The sequence below is a fragment of the Pituophis catenifer genome, unplaced genomic scaffold, assembly GCF_029215685.1.
Source record: "Pituophis catenifer annectens isolate HBS135680 unplaced genomic scaffold, rPitCat1.0.hap2 SCAF_2, whole genome shotgun sequence".
In the NCBI taxonomy this organism is placed as follows: Eukaryota; Metazoa; Chordata; class Lepidosauria; order Squamata; family Colubridae; genus Pituophis; species Pituophis catenifer.
Genome location: NW_027256882.1, coordinates 195,832,491 through 195,853,823, shown reverse-complemented (window position 1 = coordinate 195,853,823; position 21,333 = coordinate 195,832,491). Strand labels below are relative to the sequence as shown.

General features: G+C 42.1%; 1 protein-coding gene across 1 annotated transcript; it reads left to right on the top strand.

The window, feature by feature from the left end:
* Nucleotides 1–343: 343 nt before the first annotated feature.
* Nucleotides 344–20,366, top strand: HOPX (HOP homeobox). Its single transcript, XM_070938475.1, has 3 exons — nt 344–696; nt 17,050–17,222; nt 19,390–20,366. The coding sequence occupies exons 2-3, from the start codon at nt 17,085–17,087 to the stop codon at nt 19,465–19,467; spliced, it is 216 nt and encodes a 71-aa protein (XP_070794576.1). The 5' UTR covers nt 344–696; nt 17,050–17,084; the 3' UTR covers nt 19,468–20,366.
* The last annotated feature ends 967 nt before the right edge of the window (nt 20,367–21,333 follow it).

Below are 21,333 nucleotides of genomic sequence, written 5' to 3'. Positions count from 1 at the left end.
CATCCATTCTGAGCAAACCCCTTCCAACAACTCTGCTCAGATCCTGGGTGTGGACTAAGTGAGTCCTTTTGCGTCTTATCGGAATTGAAGTTACAACAGATGTGCCTCCCCTCTGTCTTTGGCAAACGAACATTCCATCCCCAAAGGGAAGCGACTTGTGGTTTCATGAGGCAACTGGCAAGATGACATTGACAGTGGCAAAAGTCCAACTCCTGATAAGGATTTCAGCAGCAGCAAGACACTCTTGGAAGGATTGCAGCATCTCTGCTCACGGGGAGTGGAGCCCAAAATCTGTCCCCGCTCCCCCACCCTTGTGCTTGCTCTTTCATCCGTTCCAAAGCAAGCCTGCTTCATTGTGAGGAAAGAGTGAGGGAGCTGCAGCTCAGTTCAGCAGACCGATTTGGAGATATATTTTTTTCCCCCAGCACATGCAAGCTGACTGCCAAACCTGAATTGCCAGCAGGGAAAGGGACTAAGCAACTGCTTTAAGTTTCAGCCTGTCTGTGGTGCAGGTTTTTCAAGTCACACACACACTTTCTCTCTCTCTTCCCTCTCCCTCACTCTCTCTCTCTCTCTCTCCCTCATTCATACACGCTCATACACATCTAGGGATAAAGGTGCTGTCTGACTTTCCTGCCTCTGTAGATACCTTCATCAAGGACCTTGATTTTCCAGAGAAGATCTCCTGAGGGCCAGGTAAGTGCCAGATCTTGATGATTTGAACCCAGAGTGCCTCTGCTCCTGCTTCTCCAATGCAGTGAGGCTTGGGCACCTTTATGCAGAAGGATCCAGGAAGGGAAGCAAGTTTAAAGGTTTCAAATCATGTATTCTAAGAGCAGGGATTGTCAACTTTTGTTGCTGATGTTGGTCTTTTTAAAATAAAGCCTCCCAGAATAGTAAAAACCAAAAGAAAACCCATGCAGGTTTTATTCTAACATCTTTGCCAGTTCAATTTTGACAGTGGGTGAAGCAATGCAGGGAAGGAGAGCAAACAGCAGAGAAAGGAAGAGGTATGGGACACACTTGTGGATGTTGTTATGAAAGTGAGGGTTTGGGTAGGGCTTGCTCCATCATGTGTGTGTTTAGTGTCTAATGTATTTTAGGGTTGACATGACAGGTATTAATGTGATTTTATATACTAGACAATCTTGTACCTTTGATATTTGCAAGGCAAACAGAGCATTCCCACTTCAAGAAGGAAATGTCCATTTCAAAATAGGGGTTTCAATTTTTAATTCAAAAATGTCAAGGGTCTTGTTTTCAACCAGTTATATTTGAGTGGTAAAATTAGAAATCTGACATTACATTGTTCCAGAATTCTATTTATCATTGTCTATTCTCCTGGCAACTTCAGGGGAGCCCTTCTTCCTGAGGAAAAGAACCTGTAAACTTGGTGACATCATTAGTTAGAAAGGGTTCATTTATGAGGAAACCATTGAGATGGGTGGTGAGTTAGGAAAGCAAATGGACAGGATAATCTGAAAGCCTACATTTTGTAGTATAGGTTTTTGTTGGGATACAGTTTGTCCTGATTCTGCTGACCTCCAATTCTTCTGGACAGCTTTTTTGTTAACAAACTAGAATAGTGCCATAGGGATTTTTAATTACCATAATTATATTTTTCCAACATGAAAATGATGATGCTGTGTTATGATTGTCTTTTATTTTTAGAATATTATTGTAAGGGCTAGTTTATCTTGTACGCTACAGGGATAATTGTAATATTGTTGGAACTTAAATCTCATATGAATCCTGCTCCATCCCTTCCACAATGCAGGAATTGTCAACCACAACTTCTTTCCAAAAGTTTCTTTGCAAAACTCAGACTTCTTTCTCTAGCTAGGTAGTTGTGGCATGGCACACATTTTACTTATGAGTAGCCACCAACCATCAAATGCCATTAAGTAAGCAAGCACCTCATTGTTGCAGGTGTTTCAAAACCTTCAGCGTGCACAAAGAACTGATTTTGCTATCCTTATCGGTGCTATCTTAAAGAAAAGAGGGACCCCCCCATAAATTGTGTGGTAAGAAATGTCACACAGTAGTAAAATGGCAGAAATTGATGTATTTCTGTAAAGCTTCTCATAATGATAATCTGGCCAGAAGTTTGTTCTGCGAAGGGTGACAAAGCAATAAATAAACAGAGGCTAAGAATAGCAATTGAAGCAATGAGTTACAGCCTGATCCACAGAGAAGTAAAATATTGTGATGATTGCTGTAAGGGGGCAGATGTTAGAGAAAGTGGCCTTATTCAGGCATGCCCAGGTCCACTTCTGATTCTGGGAAGAAGAAAAGAGAGTGCATCTCAGGACAGTTTTGCTTCCTAGGGAAATTAGAATCCTCCCATTGTTTCTGCTGAATAGGAGCTGACTAAATACATGCCAGTCAAATGGGTTCTTTGACCAGCAATATTTGTTGAAGGCTCTTATTCCTGTCCCATGGGCAGCTTCTCCAAGCTGTGACCCAAAAGTGAAACTTAAGAAGCGAGTTACTGAGGAAAATGGGGGGCACCAGAGCAGTATACAGAGATTTCTGCAAATATAATTGAGATTAACAGAATACAGAATAACAAGAGTTGGAAGGAACCTTGGAGCTTTTCGAGTTCAATCCCCTGCTCAGGCAGGATACCTATACCATTTCAGACAAATGGTTGTCCAATCTCTTCTTAAAAACCTCCAGTGATGAAGCACTGAAAACTTCTGGAGGCAAGTTGTTCCACTGATTAATTGTTCTAACTGTCAGGAAATTTCTCCTTAGTTTTAGGTTACTTCTTTCCTTGATTAGTTTCCATCCATTGCTTCTTGTCCTGCCTTCGGGTCCTTTGGAGAATAGGTTGACCCCCCTTCTTCTTTGTGGCAGCCCCTTAGACACTGCTATCATGTCACTCCTAGTCCTTCTTTTCATTAGATGAGACATGCCTAATTCCTGTAACCTTTCTTCATATATTTTATGAATCGAGGTCTTATTTCAAAATTGCCTTGCTGGGTAGATATGAGAGGAGGCCAGACTGGGGCTGTAAAATTCCATAAGACACCATCTGGCAACTCCCTAGTTATTAACCTGATTTTGGCAGCCCAGATTGGGGAGCTCTAGCCGGTGCTGATTGTAGCTGGAGATCCAGCTTCAGAGCCCTCTTCAGATTTCAGAGCCCTCTTCAGAGTTGCCACTAACATGTATATCTGAGAACTATATATAGTTTTCCTGATATACTCACCCTTCCTTTTCCCTTTATCATAATCTGATATAACTGTTGTTTGTAACCATGGCTTTGCTAGGGCTGAAACATATTAGGGGGGGAGGGAAATTGATGTATAATACTGAGAGTGTAGAGCACTTTTAGGGCTGAAATCTATGGCTAGTTCCAAGCCATCTCCCCCAAACTACAGTGGTTTAAAGCACCCTGTTATTAACACAGCTGCCTGCAATTTACTGCTGGTTCGAATCTCTCCAAGGCTCAAGGTTGACTCAGCCTTCCATCCTTTCTAAGGTAGGTTAAATGAGGACCCAGTTTGTGGGGGCAATAAGCTGACTTTGTATAAATATACAAAAGTATGAAGGCTATTGCTTAACGCACTGTAAGCCGCCCTGAGTCTCCGGAGAAGGGCGGCATATAAATCAAATTAAAAAAAAAAAAAAAAAAACCACCTACAGCCATAGGCTATTTTCTGCAACCGGTTGCAAAAATAAAAGTACTGTACAGTGGTGGGATCCTCCCGGTTTAACAACCGGTTCAGTGATTGCGCGATTTGTGTGCATGCAGTTTGAAGAAATCTTCACTTCCTGGTTTCTTTGGAGGAGTAACACAGCTGATTTGCGCAGCAATCCATTCTACCATGCGAATCAGCTGAGAAGATAAAAGTAGGAAAATAGCGCAGGCGGGCGGGTGGGCCCATCTGATTGTTGTGGCCAACCGGTTCGCTCCCAGCTGATCGTCGGAGCTACTGGTTCGCCCAAACTGATCAGAACCAGTAGAATCCCACCCGTGGTACTGTACACCTATTTCAGGGGAGCTGGAGGATTGCCTAGAAATTTTCAATGGGAGCCTTCCAACTTGCCTCCATTTCCCTTCAAGAGCCGTTGATTTCTTGCTTTCCCCCCAAATGCAGTAAACAAAAAGATCACCTTCTAGTCTAGATAATGTTGACCTTCAGTTGTCAGTAATTGTTTGGTCCGAGATTTGCTTGCTTTTCAAGAAGTAATTTCACATTTTCCAAAACACTTGTATCTATGTGGGCGCTTGAGAAGATAGACAAAGGGAGACGGAGAGATATCTCCTCATGCTGTCTCATTGGATGACCTCTCTGTCTATCACTAGAGTTAGAAGAGATATTATGCTTCCTGAACAGAACAGAATGTTACCATTTAAACCAGTTGTTACGTGTTTTTGTGTGAAATCCAATAGAGCTCTTTTGCCTGTAAAGAGTCCTCAAGCAAGACTCATATTGTTCATATAAGCTGTAGGACAACTGCAGGACAGCTGCATGCTGGAGAAAGGCTTCATGCTGTCTAAACCAGGGGTCTCCAACCTTGACAACTTTACGACTTGTGGATTTCAACTCCACTGGGAGTTGAAGTCCACAAGTCATAAAGTTGTCAAGGTTGGAGACCCCTGGTCTAAACAATTGTTTCCTGCAATACAGATAGTCCTTGAATTATGAACACAAGTGAGCCCAAAATTTCTGTTGGTCATCAAGAGTTGTTAAGTGAGTTTTGCCCCATTTTAAAACTTTCTAGCCACAGTGGTTAAGTGAATCACTGCAGTTGTTAAGTTAATAACACGGTTGTTAAGTGAATCTGGCTTCCCCGTTGGCTTTGTTTGAAGGTGATCCTGGAACACTGCAACCATCATAAATATACGTCAGTTGCCAAGCTGCCAAATTTTGATCACGTGACCATGGGGATGCTGCCACAGTCATAAGGGTGAAGAATGGTCATAAGTCACTTTTTTCAATGCTGTTGTAACTTCAAACAGCCACTAAATGAATGGTTGTAAGTCGAGGACTGTCTGTATCATGTTCCACCTCTTTCCCCAAATGGGTGATGGAAGAATGCATGTTTACAGGTTTAGTAGTCAAGATCCTCACCCACTAGGCTTAGCAATGTAGGTTCCACCTGGTTCATCCCTAGCTACCTTTTAAGCAAGTAAACACCTGGGGACATCACACCTTGGAAAACAAGGATGAGGATGAGTTGCAAAAAACCAGATTGTTGATATCCCTTTATCTGCAGTTCGATCTGTTCTAATTACTAAGTTACAAGCTTACTATCAAAACAAGCTTCCTTTAACCTACTATAGTAAATAGTAAAACGTAACTTCTGCTTAACAAAAAGGGCAGACTGCAGTCACCCCATGTTTTTTTCTGGCAAAGCTAGCATTTTAATATCCCCATTTTCCTCTTTTGGTTTCTCCTGAAACCTCCTTGGAGTTGCTTTCATGGGACTGATTATTTTCATTATTCATTAAACAAACTTATATAGCTGCCCATCTACCAAAAAGAACTCTGGGAGGCAAATAGAATAGAAACACAATACACTAAAAACAGACTATTAAAAAAACACACAATATGAGGCCTTAATAAAACTTGCATTCATCTACAACCACTCCATGACAATGCCAACATCCTGTCCCCAGTGCCTGAATGAAAACCCATATCTTCACTGCTTTCCTGAAGGCCAACAAGTTCAGAGCCATTTATATCTCCAGAGGAGATTGTTCCATAAGGTAGGCACCATAACAGAGAAGGCATGCTTCTGAGGCCCCACTAGGCAACATTGTTTCACTGAGGGAACCCAAAGCATGCCCACCCTACCAAATCAAGTAGGATGGGCTGAAACCACAGGGGATAGGTAGTTCTGCAAGACACTTGGTCCCATACCATGTAAGGCTTTAATGTTGATGACAGCACCTTGAATTGCACCCAGAGGCCTCCTGCGTGCACATGTAGCACATGCAGCAGTGGTGTTATATAGCCATGTGCTTGGACCAGCTGCAGGTTCTCAATGTTCTTCAAGGGCAGCCCCACGTAAAGGGCATTGCAATTATTCAATTAGGAGGTGAGTATGGCATGAATGATCATGAACAGAGCCCCCATTCTAGGAAGGGGTACAACTGGCACACAAGATGTAACTGTGCAACAGTCATCCTGACCATAAACTGACACCTGCTCTTCAGGTAGGAAGTGTGAGTTCAGGACAACTCAAGTTTGTGCACCCCAGCCAAAGTTAAAGATGGCAAATCAGTAAATATGGGGTACCCCAAAACCTTGTCAGGGTAGAGATAAACCCAATTCTTCCCCATATAGGCCTCTAGGTTCTGAGAAACACCCCACATCCCTTGGGCAGCTCAGGACAGAGATATACAGCTGAATATCATCAGCATACTGTTGGTACTTAACCTTGTGCTGATGGATGACCTCGTCTAGCATTTCATATAGATGTTAAATAAAGGTGAGGAGATTTGAGCTTAGTGGAATCCCAGAAAAATCCCACTACCAACACCAATTGCAATCAGCATTAGAGAAAGGAAGAGTACCTCTGGACACCAATCTGTCCCCTTTTCAAACCCCTCAGCCATCTCAGAAGGATATCATGACTGATGGTACTGAAAGCTGCTAAGAAATCAAGTACAGCCAGGATGGATACACCACACCATCCTGACTCTATCAGAGGTGTTATCAGTTCCATCTTAATACTACTGTATGTCATAGCCTGAAACTGACTATGATGGGTGCAGGGAATCCTCTTCTTCTGAAACACTGTGAAGATATAGGCAGGGGTGGGCTTCAAAAATTTTAGCAAGGGGTTCTCTGTCCGGTTGCTGGGTGGGTATGACCATGGTGGGCATGGCCTAGTCAGCCTCCTGCACCACAGGGGGGGGGCGTTTTTACCCTCCCTGGGCTCCAGAGGCTTTCCTCAAGCCTCTGGAAGGGTGAAAATGGACTCCCCAGGCTCCGGAGGCCCTCTGGGCCCATTTCCGGCCTTCACAAATTTCCAGTAGGCCCATTTTTTACCCTCCCCGAGCCTCCACACACGTCCTGCACTTACCTGCATCCAAAACAGGCCTTGTGGGGACTCCTGGGAGGGGAGGGGAGGGGTGGGCAGGGCGGGGCGGGGCCAGCAAGGAGTGGGATTTAGGGGTTCTTCTCCGAACTGCACAGAATCTTAACTAGAGGTTCTCCCGAACCTCTGCAAACCCCCAGCAGCCCACCCCTGGATATAGGCCTTCCATCTTCTCAACTATTTTCCCCAAGAAGAGAACTGGAGAACACCGTTGTTCAGCACTCTACTCTCTGTTTTATCCCATTACTCTCCCCAATCACTTCAGAAAGTAAAAAATAATTTAGGACTAAGTTATGTACCATGTGTTACATTCAAGTATGGGCCACAAAATTGAAAGCCACAATGTCAAATGAAAAGCAATTTCAAAAGAGGATGACTGGAAAGGAAGAAAGGAGCTCTTTAGGCCAGCTCCTTTCCAAACTATTGTTCCAGAATTCTATATTTAAGTCAAGACTTTTTCACGACAAGCTTGACTCACAGAAATATGTGCTCATCGAGATATGTGGGCGCATTGACATGGGTTCCTTGGTAACAGGACAGAAATGGTTTGCCACTGCTTTCTACTGGGTATCTTTTGATGACCCATTGTCCCCTACAGTTCTGGATGTTGTCATTGTCTCCCATCTCAATTTCAGCCAATTTTGATTTTGCTTAGCAGAATATTTAGTAGCATATAGCTAAGCAGATATCAACCACTGTCAGTTATATGCTACTAAATAGAAATATATTTTTATTTTTCCTTTATTTCAATTAAATTTCCTTAAATTTTCCATCAAATCAGCACTGTTATAAAAATAGGAAGATTGTTACTATAGGTGTAAATATTATCACTAGTATTCCGGTCTAAAAGTAGTAATCCAATCTAATGCTGGATCACTAATAATCCAGTCTAGCATTGCCTGGAGGAACAGTATTTCATTGCAGGTGTGGCCCCCTTGGGACACAAGGATTTTTATGGTTGATCGGTTTTGTCTTGGCCCACAAATAATACATAATAATAGGACTACTAGATCTGGGCTACAAAAATCAGAATGGTTTCTAGAAATTAGCCAAAAGATACAGGAAACCTAACCTTTTGCTGCCAAAGTCAGGATTTTTGCAACCCAGAATTGATAGTCCTACCTTCTAATAGTAACACTGAAAACAGGCTGCTTCACTCTCCACATACTTCCCTGTCTTTCATTGTCAACTAAGCAGATCTCTGAGCTGGATTTATGAGAAGAAGCCTTGATCATTTCCAGGGCTCTTTCTGTAGGCAACACTCAACAAATTAATATGCAGAGCCCAACTTGGCCTAGTCATATTTTTAAGTGTCCTTCTTTATCCAGGACACAAAGGCTGCCAACAAAGCAAACAAGAGCAAGTCACAAAGCTGTGTTCCCTCAAAGACAAGATGAACTAGGTCTAGGATTATGTTTCTATTCAAAACTGGGACAGAACAACCCCAAAAGAGCATCTGGTGAATGAGCCTTGTGTACTTTCCCCCTCCATCCTCAGGAGTGCCAAGGCAACTGGTTTCCGTGACAGGGAGTTGAGGATCATTGGCTGGGACTCAGAAACCAGCAAAACATTATGTAAGACCTTCAGCATTTTGATTGGCCTTTGCTTGAAAACAGAGTCGGTGCAGATGGAAGCTAAAATGGACTTTGCATTCAATTGTCTTTGTCTTTGATGTGCACTTTTGTTTTTTTGTTTTTTGTTTTAATTGCAAATACCACCAAGAGAGGAGCCACGAGGAGTGGGGAATGTATCCGTTTCCTTGCAGTCTTGGGAAAAACCATGTTTAGGTCTTTGTAAGGGGAGGGCATCACTCCAAGTGCAAATAATAGCTTCTATCAGTTTTGGGTTTCACTAAAGGGCAAAACACTAAGGTACCATCAAGCTTGCTTTAAGGTCAGCACAGCTACAGTATTTGCATATTTTAAAACTGCAATATTTGGTTTTGTATCTTAAATATCAGATTCATCAGATTTACTTTGGCTATGAGTTTCCTTAGAGCCACATCCATGGCCATGACTTGATTATGCCACATCCCAGTTTCCCTACTACTTCTTCAAGTGGGGATGTTATTGAACGTCTGTATAGTACTGGCTGTGGAAGAAGGAAGAGGGGGGGAAAGGGTTAACCTAATAGACATTATTCATAGGAAAAGGTTCCTTTAGTCAAATTGGCTCCAAGTAGTTTAAAAATCCAAATAGCTTAAAAGCTTCTAAAAACATTGTCAATTCAATTAAATATTTATTAGGGTCATAGACCAGCACAAAAAGTAATCATTAAAATAAAGCAAAACTGAACAGAACAAGGCATGATAATATATTACATTTCATGGTGAAATCAATAGGTGATCAAAACCTACCTAATTTTACAGACAGTATAACAAATTTTAGCTACATTCAGAGAAACTGAATCATAATTATCTGACAACAAATTTTACATTAAAATGATCAGAGTTCCCCAGATATTTAATCAGGTAAGGTGTTAAGATGAGTCTGTGAGTCCCTATATAGAGGGCAATACACAGGATATGAGCTGTAGTTTCAATGACTCCTTGTCCACAGGGGGACACTAAGTACTCAGAAGCTTTTAAGCTATTTAAGAGAAGTTATGTCCTAACATTACACCAGGTCATTTATATAGAAGTGGGCACAGGAGGGACAAAAACCTCCCAGCCCTCTTTTCTTCAAAAGCCATTTCTAAGGCACCATGTGAATGGTTTCAGGATGCCACATATAGTGTGAGATTCTCAGCTCCCTGATTCTCTGTGAGCCAATGTTCTTGTATCTCCCTTTATTTAAATAGCTTTTTCAATGAGAATCTGGAACTGTGATGAATGTACATAGGAATTGTGATGCTTTGTTGGTCACAACCTCTTATCTGGTGACATTTTGAACATTTCCCATTCTATAGATTTCTCATAGAGTTGTTTCCTGGAGAGATTGGTAGAATGGGCTGGGCTGGGCTGGGCTGGGCTGGGCTGCGCTGGGCTGCGCTGGACTAGACTAGACTAGAATAATCTAGACTAGATTAGACTATAGAAATAGAAATAGAAATAGAAATAGAAATAGAAATAGAAATAGAAATAGAAAAAAACATAACTAGACTAGACTAGACTAGACTAGACTAGATAGACTGGACTGGACTGGACTGGACTGGACTGGACTGGACTGGAATAGAATAGAATAGAATAGAATAGAATAGAATAGAATAGAATAGAATAGAATAGAATAGAATAGAATAGAATAGAATAGAATAGAATAGAATTCTTTATTGGCCAAGTGTGATTGGACACACAAAGAATTTGGCTCTGTACATGAGCTCTCAGTGTACATAAAAATAATAAAGTAATATAATCATAAGATGCCAACATGAGAAGGTAGTAGTAGAAAAGATGAAAAGGATAATAGTAATGCAACATGGATAAACATCCTTATATATAAGGCAGTACTGTGATAATTAGGGATTCAGCAGAGTGATGACACAAGGGAAAATGGAGTTATAGGAGTTATAAACTCCTATAGGAGCTTACATAGTCATAAACTCTTATGGTGATAGAAAATTATATTTAGAATGCATAATAATGTCAAAATGTATTGATGTTGTTAGCCCTGCAAGATAGTCCAGACAAAAAACACAACCAGGAGTACTAGCTCATTTTTTTTTTATTGTAATGTTATATTAGCAGAATCTTGTCAGACTGAAAGTATTTCTCTCTTCCTTTCCTTTTACTCTTCAGAAAACTAGGGAGGGTCCCTTCTGAAATGCTTCCCTCCTTCTGTGGGCTGAGATATCTTTTACATGCTGGTTGTCCAGTCTGCATTTTTCCTTCTGTCCCCTAAGGTCATTCCCACATAGTAATACAGATGGGCACCCAGATGGCCAATCTCCTTCCTGGACAGGTAGATTGCTACAATAAATGAATGATACTATATAAAGTGGAGCATGAGAGGGTGGCTGGGGAGACCCAAAGCTTACCAGCTGGCACTTTTCCTCCTCAAATGGTTTTTAAAAGAAATATATATTTCTTCTGGTAGAAGGATTGATTAAAAGCAAGTACAATAACAACTTCAGGCGGAAGACTCCAAATAAGGTTGCTTTACTATGCTGAAGGTTTTTTTTTTTTTAATTTGATTTATATGCCACCCTTCTCCGAAGACTCAGGGCGGCTTACAATGTGTTAAGCAATAGCCTTCATACTTTTGTATATTTATACAAAGTCATCTTATTGCCTCCACAATCTGGGACCTCATTTTACCTACCTTAAAGAAGGGCAGGCACAGACACTTGCTGCTTGAGGTATTTTAGACTAGATGGTGCCTGTTGACTAAACCAGATTTGCACAATACACTATTATCACTGCCATCACCAACACCAATTTGTAAACTAGTATGTTATGCAAACCCAGCCATTGGGGATAATTTCTGATTCAGTGTGTTGTTCAAATCTAGGAAAACGAGTTACTTGTATTCAGATATGTATGGTTCAGGATTATGTGTATATGAATATAGTCCATATGGCTTTGGTGTTGGGTATTATATTGGAAGGTGCCACAGGATCAGTTGGAAATCCAGCCCCCAGCCTCCTTTTGTAATCCCATTTAAAATTTCCCTAACAGAGATTTTAGGTGTGCAATTCTTTTAAAAATCCAGATTTGAAATGGTTGCTTTGGGTTTGAAATGGCCTTCTGCAACCTTACTATGTTTCAACCTTATAAAGTTTAGCGTCCAGCAAAAAGCTCTTGTCTTAAATTTGGAATGGGTGGTCCAAATGTGAAATGAGGCTGTTTCAAGCTCAGAACATTCTCAGAATGGTTAGAACTTCGCTAAACATTTCCAATAAAACCAGACTATCTCTTCCAAACTCAAAACGGGTTTGAAATGTGCTGCTTCAAATTGAAATGTTTTGAACTGAAAATGCTTTGTGTGCCCCTGCTGTCCCATCTCTGCTCAAAAGCATTCAGGCAAGGGGAATCAACAGGTTTGTCAGCAATTGGATAGAAAGTAGAACCAGGAAAAACCATTAGCCATACTCCTTCTATGGCGCCCAACATTTGTAATCATATTGCAAATTGTAAGACATTTATAAAATGTATCTATACTAGTTAGAGTGCAGCCCTGCTCTAAATTTGGCAGAAGTCAGAAGTCAGAGCTCAGCTATGTCCCCCACTTGGGACATCCCACATTTGAAATGAGATATAAGTCACTTCACATGCAATAATACCAACATTCCTATGAGCATTATGCCACAAGGTGCACATATATTGAGGTCTCAGGTCAATGGCAACCATAATAAATCATGTTGCTAAAATCAGATCATATGCAAGATCATGTCATCATTCAAATGTCACACTTAAGTCTTTGCTTCTTGACTTCTCATACAAGTATATAAGTTGTGACATTTGTGTGATGATCTCATGCCATGTATTTTACCATTTTTCCTGTGGGATGTCAAGTCCCTTTTAGATGGCACCAAAAGTTTCCATAGGCTTATTTTCATCATTATCTTTCTGCAAAAGGTTGGATATTGCCAAGTTAAATTCGATCTGGTAATTTAGTTGGAGACAGCAGAAATCATTGATTTCTTTTTGTGGCTTTATTTTCTCTGAAAGTTTCTTTGCATTTCTGCAGTGTACTTTTGTTGGGTCTAAAATACAATAGGGACACAGCCATTTATAACCACTTTTGAGGATTACGTATTGAGAAGAGAGAGAGCCAGCAACTGCAAACATTGAACATTTTTACCACTTCTACAGTCTTCTATTTCCCAACTGCTGTTTATAAGCAAGGACTGTTGGATAAATTCAGTATGAAAAAAGTGAATTTCCTTTGAAATCTGGTATTTAACCATGCTGAGCGTGATACAAAAAACTAGAGTATATTACTTTCCCACCAAAAGCAAGTATTTTTAGTTTGGTTGGATATAATTAACCTATCCATATAACAAGAATTGACTTTTCCTCCTGGATGTTTATGCTAATGTTAGTAGCATGTCTAAATCAGTCACAGGCAATGCTTCTAATACAAAGCAAAAGATCCTCCCCTTTCTGAATAGTAGACTTTACTTCCTTTTTTGTTTTTCGAATGCATACCCTCTAAACTGAAAGCTCTGATAAGTAGGGATGGACATCTGGTGAGAGAGGGTGTCTCAAAAAAGATTAAGAAGGTGGCTGGTATCAGGGGTGGGTTCTAAAATTTTTTATTACCAGTTCTGTGGGCATGGCTTATTTTGGCTTGGTCGGGGTAATGTGACTGGGTGGGCGTGGCCAACTTTTTTTTTTTTTTAACTTTTAAAAGCATTTTTTTCTACAACCTTAAGAGGTTGCAGAAAAAAATGCTTTTAAAAGCCTCTGACGATCACGCAACTCAGCTGGGATCGCCAGAGGCTTTTAAAGACATTTTTTTTCCTTACAACCTCTTTAGCCGAAGAGGTTGCAAGAAAAAAATGCTTTTAGAAGCCTCTGACGATCCCAGCTGAGCCACACGATCATCAGAGGCTTTTTTTTTTTTACTTTTAAAAGCATTTTTTTCGGCCGAAGAGGTTGTAGAAAAAATGCTTTTAAAAGTAAAAAAAATAAAAAGCCTCTGATGAAGTGGGCTGGATAAGCAAGGGGCGACCGGGCCGGGAACCAGTTCGGAGGTGTGCCCAGCCAATGCTATTACCGGTTCCCCAAACTACTACAAATTTTTACTACTGGTTCTTGTGAACCGGTGTGAACTGGGAGCAACACACCACTGGCTGGTATGTAAATGAAGCCGTCGGTGCCTCATTACTGGAGGCTTTTAAGAAGAGACTGGACAGCCACTTGTCTGAAATTATATACGGTCTCCTGCTTGAGCTAGGGAATTGGGCTAGATGACTTTCAAGCTCCCCTCCAACTCTGTTATTCTATGTTCTATGTTCGGATATGCATTTGATAGACCTTTTTGGTGCAGCTTTATGGAGAGCCAATAGCAAACCCATCTAGCATCATGCTTTCCAATTCGAGAGCTCAGATATAGCTGCTTTCTTAAGAAATGGCCATTTTTGCAAATGGGCCATTTCCAGCCTCCGGAGGGTCTCTGGGGGGTGGGGAAGGCCTTTTTCACACTCCCCAAGCTCCTAGAAAAGCTCTGGAGCCTGGGGAGACAAAAAAACAGGCCTTCCTCATCCCCCCCCCAAGACCCTCCGGAGGCAGGAAACAGTCTGTTTCCCTACTTCTGGTGGGCCCAAAAGGCCTGAAAATCAGCTGGCCAGCGTGCGCATGCGCACTGGAGCTGAGCTCACATGCCCACCAATATGGCTCCATGTGCCACCTGTGGCACGCGTGCCATAGGTTCGCCATCACGGCCCTAGAACCTTCTACCTGGAAATATTCTGTATTACAGTATAAACCTAATAATTTTATATTTATTTTATTTTCCCAAAGAATCTTGGAGATTTAAACCTTTTGAACATGCTGAAACAATATAGGACTTCTGACATACTTGTTCAGACAGCGTTAAGGGAAATTATTAATAAATATCAATATCATTACAATTAATAAAATGTCTTGATTTGATCTGATTTTTGCACAATTTGAAGCAATTCACTAAAGTTCAATAACTAAGGTTTTTCTGGAAATATCCCTTTTAGAGATTTGTATAAACACTATATTCTTGTAAATATAAACCTCTTTTATAATCCCTATGAATATTGTAAGAATATGTTAGGGTTAATACATGCTAATTTTAATCCTAGTACCAGATTGCTATATGATAAATTCCATCCCAACTACCCTGCAAAATTCCTCAGAATTAATTTTAATAGATCTTTCCTGGAAGATCTAGGGCCAGTTTGGAGACAATTCATCCTGAAGAAAGGCTATTTGGCCATTAAAATCTTTTTGTTTGTTTATTTGTTTAAATTTTAATGCCACCCATCTCCCCTATAAGATGACTCTGGACTGATGCTGATTTGATGGCACATAAGTTAAAGGTAAAGGTTCCCCTCGCACATATGTGCTAGTAGTTCCCGACTCTAGGGGGGGTGATCATCTCCGTTTCTAAGCCGAAGAGTCAGCACTGTCTGATGACAATTCTGTGGTCATGTGGCCAGGATGACTAAACACTGAAGGCGCATGGAACACTGTTATCTTCCCACCAAGGTGGTCCCTATTTTTCTACTTGCATTTTTACATGCTTTTGAACTGCTAGGTTGGCAGAAGCTGGGGCAAGTAATGGGAGGTCACTCGGTGCTAGGGATTCGAACCACCGAGCTGCCGACCTTTCTGATCGACAAGCTCAGCGTCTTAAACCACTGAGCCACTGTGTCCCCTTTGATGGCACATAATCAATAATAAAACCTCATTATATTATAAACATTCACAAAGCATTAATATTACTGTTTGCACTGCCTATTTTCAACATGTAACTTTTGAGAATTGAATATGGTAGCATTTGATAGATGGCACCTAAAACTAATTAGCTTTTGACTGTATTTCAGAATATGACAGACACGCAAACTTATTTAGCAGTTCACTGCATTTGATCATTGGCATAAAATGATGCATTGCATTTCACAATAGGTAGCTTGTCAGGGTTGACATTTGACCATTGTCAAAAGAAAACTCTCTTATTTGGTGCCTCGGTGTCAGTTTTCGACGACAAGTCCCTGTGGTTTTGTAACAAGATTTTCATAAGTAGTTTACACTTGCCTGCTTTGCTAGGGCTGAGAGAGAGAAACTAACCTAAGATCACCCAGCTGGCTTTGTATTTAAAGTGGGACTAGAACTCACATCACCTGGTTTCTGGCCTAGTGCCTTAATCACTACATCAAACTGGTTCTTAGTTGCTAATAAATCTCAACATTGTGCTGCACAGAAACGGTAGTGGGATGATTGTGTATTTAAAATGCAAATAGAACTTTTGGTAAAAATATTTCTTGTGATTGAATCAAAGGGATCTCCACCCCAGGCCACCCCAACGATGCCCTTGAAGTGATGTCCCAGTGCCTGGAGGCCGTGCGGGCCTGGATGGGGAGAAACAGGCTCCGACTCAACCCCTCCAAGACCGAGTGGCTGTGGCTTCCAGCGTCCCGATATAGCCAGCTGACGCCATCGCTGGCTATTGGGGGCGAATCACTCGCCCCCACGGAGAGGGCTCGCAACTTGGGCGTCCTCCTGGACGCACGGCTGTCTTTAGAAGACCATTTGACGGCCGTGGCCAGGGGGGCTTTTTATCAGGTTTGCCTGATACGCCAGTTGCGCCCCTTTCTAGATCGGGACTCTCTACGCACAGTCACTCAGGCACTAGTCACTTCCCGCCTGGACTACTGCAACGCTCTCTACATGGGGCTCCCCCTGGGGTGCACCCGGAGGCTCCAGCTGGTCCAGAATGCGGCCGCGCGGGGGATTATGGGGGCGACGAGGCGCTCCCATGTGACACCTCTCCTGTGCGAGCTGCACTGGCTCCCGGTGGTCTTCCGGGTGCACTTCAAGGTGTTGGTGACCACCTTTAAAGCGCTCCATGGCTTAGGGCCGGGGTACTTACGAGACCGCCTACTGCCACCAATAGCCTCCCACTGGCCAGTACGCTCGCACAGAGTGGGCCTCCTCAGGGTGCCGTCCGCCAGACAATGTCGGCTGGCGACCCCCAGGGGGAGAGCCTTCTCTGTGACGGCGCCCACCCTCTGGAATAACCTTCCCCCGGAGTTACGTATAATAACAGACCTCCGGATTTTTCGTCGGGCCCTGAAAACTTATTTATTTCAACTAGCTGGGCTGGCTTGAGCTAAATTTTAAATTGGTTTTAAATTGGGTTGTTTTAATTTACGGCCAGAATATCTAATTATTTTAATACTGTTTTTTAAATTTTGTATGCTCTGTTTTTACTTAGGCTGTGCACCGCCCTGAGTCCTATTTGGAGAAGGGCGGTATAGAAATTTAAACAAATAAATAAATAATAAACAAATAAAGGGATCAGGCAGATAGTAACTTCTGCACAGAATCTAATTCTTTGTGTTGACATGCCTTCCTAGCTCTCTGTTGGCTACCAAACGTGTACAAAGTGAAAATGTCTACGGAAAAGACTATCAGAGAAGACCAGGTGGAGATTTTGGAGTACAACTTCACCAGAATCAGCAAGAACCCTGATCGTGCCACTCTTGACCTCATCGCTGCTGAGGCAGGGCTATCAGTAGAAGAGGTTCTAGTGAGTAGCAATGTCTTTAACTTCAAATATAATCTTTTGCATCTTGGGGTGATCCATTCATTTCTGGACCACCTTTCTCCCATGTACCACTTCCCAATAAATTATTCCTTCTCGTCTCCTCCAAGCATTTGCTAGGGCTAAAGGGTGCCTCACCTTCTAGAACATATGGGAAGGGAATAAGAATCATCCTATAATCCCCTCTGAGGAATCAGAATCTTCTTACTGATGAAAGAAAACCACCTCTCTGTGGGATGTTTATGGGGGACCAACCCTTTATGCCATTTGACTCTCCTGTTCCACAGTGTATCAGGAATGGAGTGGTAGAATGTTGTTGAGGTGGTAGAATGAATCACAGCATATTTGGCTACGGATAAGAGATCTAGTCTTCTTGTTTTTTTTTTAAAGCTAATTCATCCTCCCTCAATACACAAAACAAGCAAGAGGGAATGGACTGAGGAAGCATTTTTCTCTTTGACTGAAAGCTTTCCCCACCCCTTTTTAGTAGGGATTCAAATTCTTTCTTTTACATATAGGTCAAAATGATAATGTCCATTCCATACCTATATTTTCCCAGATGGAATGGCCATTCTTTTTTTTCTCCTTTCAAAACCTAGACTCTCTGTAGCTCACCACTCATTTTACCATTGCCTGCCAAACTCTCATTGTCTTTTGCCCAGTACAGGTAGACCTCCTGTCAGGGTTCCAAGTAACATACCCACAGCAAACAAAACTCTGAGGCAGGTAGATTCCTCAAAGAATAATTTTATTGGATATGTCATATTGGCACAAGCTGGTGAAAACCGACTCTGACTATTCCCATGGTTTTCACCTAATTAAAAGTAAAAGTTTTTCACCTTCTCAAAACAATCAGTCACATGGTCCAATCAGGATACTGTTCAGTTGCTAGGTGACTCCAGTCCCCTCTTCTGAGCACCTGCAGCAATGTCCTTGGTTCCCAAGAGAAAGTATTTTGTTTTGGCTACAACACCCCAACTATCTCTATTTCCCCCTCCCTGTCCCTCTTCTCCAGTGTGTCAGTGCTGAAGTCTCAAAATGGCCTCAGTCAGGCCAATTTCAGGGTTGACACCTCCACTTACAACCGTTCATTTAGTGACCATTCAAAGTTACAACAACACTGAAAAAAGTGACTTATGACCGTTTTTCAGTTACAACCCTTCCAGCATCCGCATAATCATGTGATCAAAATTCAGATGCTTGGCAACTGGTTCATATTTATGACTGTTGCTGTGTCCAAGGGTCATGTGATCGCCTTTTGAAACCTTCTGACAAACAAAGTAAATGGGGAAGCCAGATTCACTTAACAACTGGGTTACTAACTTAACTTGCAGTGGTTCACTTAACTGAGGCAAGAAAGGTCATACATGGGGCTCCCCTTGAGGAGTACCCGGAGGCTCCAACTGGTGCAGAATGCGGCCGCGCGGGGGATTATGGGAGCGAGGGGGCACTCCCATGTGACACCTCTCCTGCGTGAGCTACATTGGCTTCCAGTGGTCTTCCGGGTGCACTTCAAGGTGTTGGTTACCACATTTAAAGCGCTCCATGACATAGGACCTGGGTATTTGCGGGACCGTCTTCTGCCGCCGATAGCCTCCCACCAACCAGTACGCTCCCACAGAGAGGGACTCCTCAAGGTGCCGTCAGCCAGGCAATGTCGGCTGGCGACCCCCAGGGGGAGGGCCTTCTCTGTGGCAGCTCCTGCCCTCTGGAACGATTTGCCCCTGGAGATAAGAAGGATATTGGATCTCCGGGTCTTTCGCCGTGCCCTGAAAACTTTTCTTTTCCATCAAGCAGGGCTGGCGTGATTCCCCCCCCCTTTTTTTTAGTTTTTTAGTTTTTTAGCTTTTAATCTGTCAATGGGTTTTAATTCGAATTGTTTTAAATTTGGGCCAAAGTATGTAATTCTTTTAATAATTTTAAATTTTGTATTGGTATGTGTTTTAGTTCTGGCTGTGCACCGCCCTGAGTCCACTAGGAGAAGGGCGGTATACAAATTGAATAAAATAAATAAATAAAATGGGGCAAAACTCCTTAACAAATGTCTCACATAGCAACAGGAATGTTGGGTTCAATTATGGTCGTAGGCTGAGGACTACCTGTAGCCCACTGTCCACTTTACTCATTGAGCAACATTCCTTTGTTTCTCTAGGAATGGTTCAAGAAGCGGCTGGGAGAGTGGAGGAAATCAGAAGGGCTTCCTTCAGAATCTAGGTCTGTCAGAGATTGACTAAATCCCCCCCTTTTGGAGACATCCCTGGAAAATGGACAGCAGCTCAATTATTGCTTTCTCTATGGAATGTTACTGTCAAAAATATTTTTTCCTATTATTTAACCTACTGCTTATTTAAAATGTATATACTAGAGGTGGAAAATAAGTATATGAAATTATGCAGACTGATTGTAATTCAGATGTTTATGAAATTTACAAGGAAAAAGCGACAAACTGTGCCTATTGCAATTACAGTGAAAACTTAATGGAGTGGATCTGGTTTAATATTTCTATTAACTCCAGCAAAATTAATAGGAAGGAGCAATAGATTGAAATATGCTTTTCTTGTCCACTGTACTATGAGAAATAGCTTCAGCACCAGAGTCCAGGAAAGCAATATCTAGAATCAACTGTATTCATTAACATCTTATAGAAACTAGATTTAAAAAAAAAAAGTTTCGGCATGATCCATCGTGTGGCGTTTGTGAAGGCTTTCATGTGTACACAAAGAAAAGAACAAGCTCCATCTTGCCTGAGTCCATATTCAGCTCCTATGTACAAAGAAAAGTCACACAATCCATTGTGAATTCAGGGCAGACATACCAATGAACACAGTGAAACAACCTTCTGCAATCTTGAGCAGTGTATAGTACCGTGATGGTGAACCTATGGCACACGTGCCACAGGTGGCACACAGAGCCATGTCACCTGGCATGCCAGCTTAGCTCCGGTGCGCGCCAGCTGATTTTTGGACCTTCTGGGCCCACCAGAAGTAGGGAAACAGGCTGTTTCCTGCCTCCAGAGGGCCTGGGGTGGGGGGGTGGGGAAGGCTGTTTTCGCCCTCCCCAGATGCATAGAGAGGATCTGGAGCCAGGTGAGAAAGAAAAATGGGCCTACCGGGCCATTGCGTGCCAGGAGTGGGCGGGGAGGGGGGGTTGCACACGCATATGCAGGGCGGGGCGCATAGAATTATGGGTGTGGGCACGCGCGTGCACGAACCTCCCCCCCCTTCCTGGCATGTGATGGCAAAAAGGTTAGCCATCACTGGTATAGTATGTTGAATCCCGCTAGTGCAGCTTGGTTACAGTCAGATCATATAAAGACCCAGCTAGCCAGCAGGTGAAGTACAGGTAGTTCTTGACTTACAATCTTTTGTTTAGTGGTTGCTCAAAGTTATAAGGGCATTGAAAAAGGGCATTGATTTATGACCTTTTATGACTTATGACTTTTGCAGCCCTCCATGGAGGCAACTGGCTCATATTTATGATGATTGCAGTGTCCCGGGGTCATGTGATCACCTTTTGCGACCTTCTGACAAACAAAGTCAAAGAGGAAGCCAGATTCACTTTGCAACCATGTTGCTAATTTAACAACTGCAGTGATTCGCTTAACAACTGTGGCAAGAAAGATCGTAAAATAGGGGAAAACCTATTTTACAACTGTCTCACTTAGCAACAGAAATTTCAACTGTGGTTGTAATTTGAGGACTACCTGTACATCAAAATGATAGGAATAAAAAGATGCCAATGCACCTTGATTCTTTCTCCTTACCTTTCCTCTATCCCATCCCTGTCTTGGATTACATGGGTTGTTTACAGATTAGCCAAATCCACCAAAAGTGGTGGCCCATGTGCATAGTTCATTAGATGTCAACATAATTAAATTAATACAAGAATCATATTTCTAATAATTCTAATGCTGTGCATGAAGAAGAGTATTTTTCTCTGGTTATGTTAATGCATCACACATTGTACACTGACTTGACGTGTGCGTCTGACTGATTTCATACTCTTATTATCTCGGAAAAAGCCACTTCTGAGGAAAGGCCTACACAAAATCTATAGAGATAAGAATTTATTTCTTCATCACGGTTGCACAATGCGT

Bases quoted from the DNA above. Each gene is read 5' to 3' on its own strand.
- HOPX (XM_070938475.1), top strand. From the start codon at position 17,085: ATGTCTACGGAAAAGACTATCAGAGAAGACCAGGTGGAGATTTTGGAG. The intron at 17,223-19,389 runs GTGAGTAGCAAT...TTGTTTCTCTAG, and splicing joins TATCAGTAGAAGAGGTTCTA to GAATGGTTCAAGAAGCGGCT.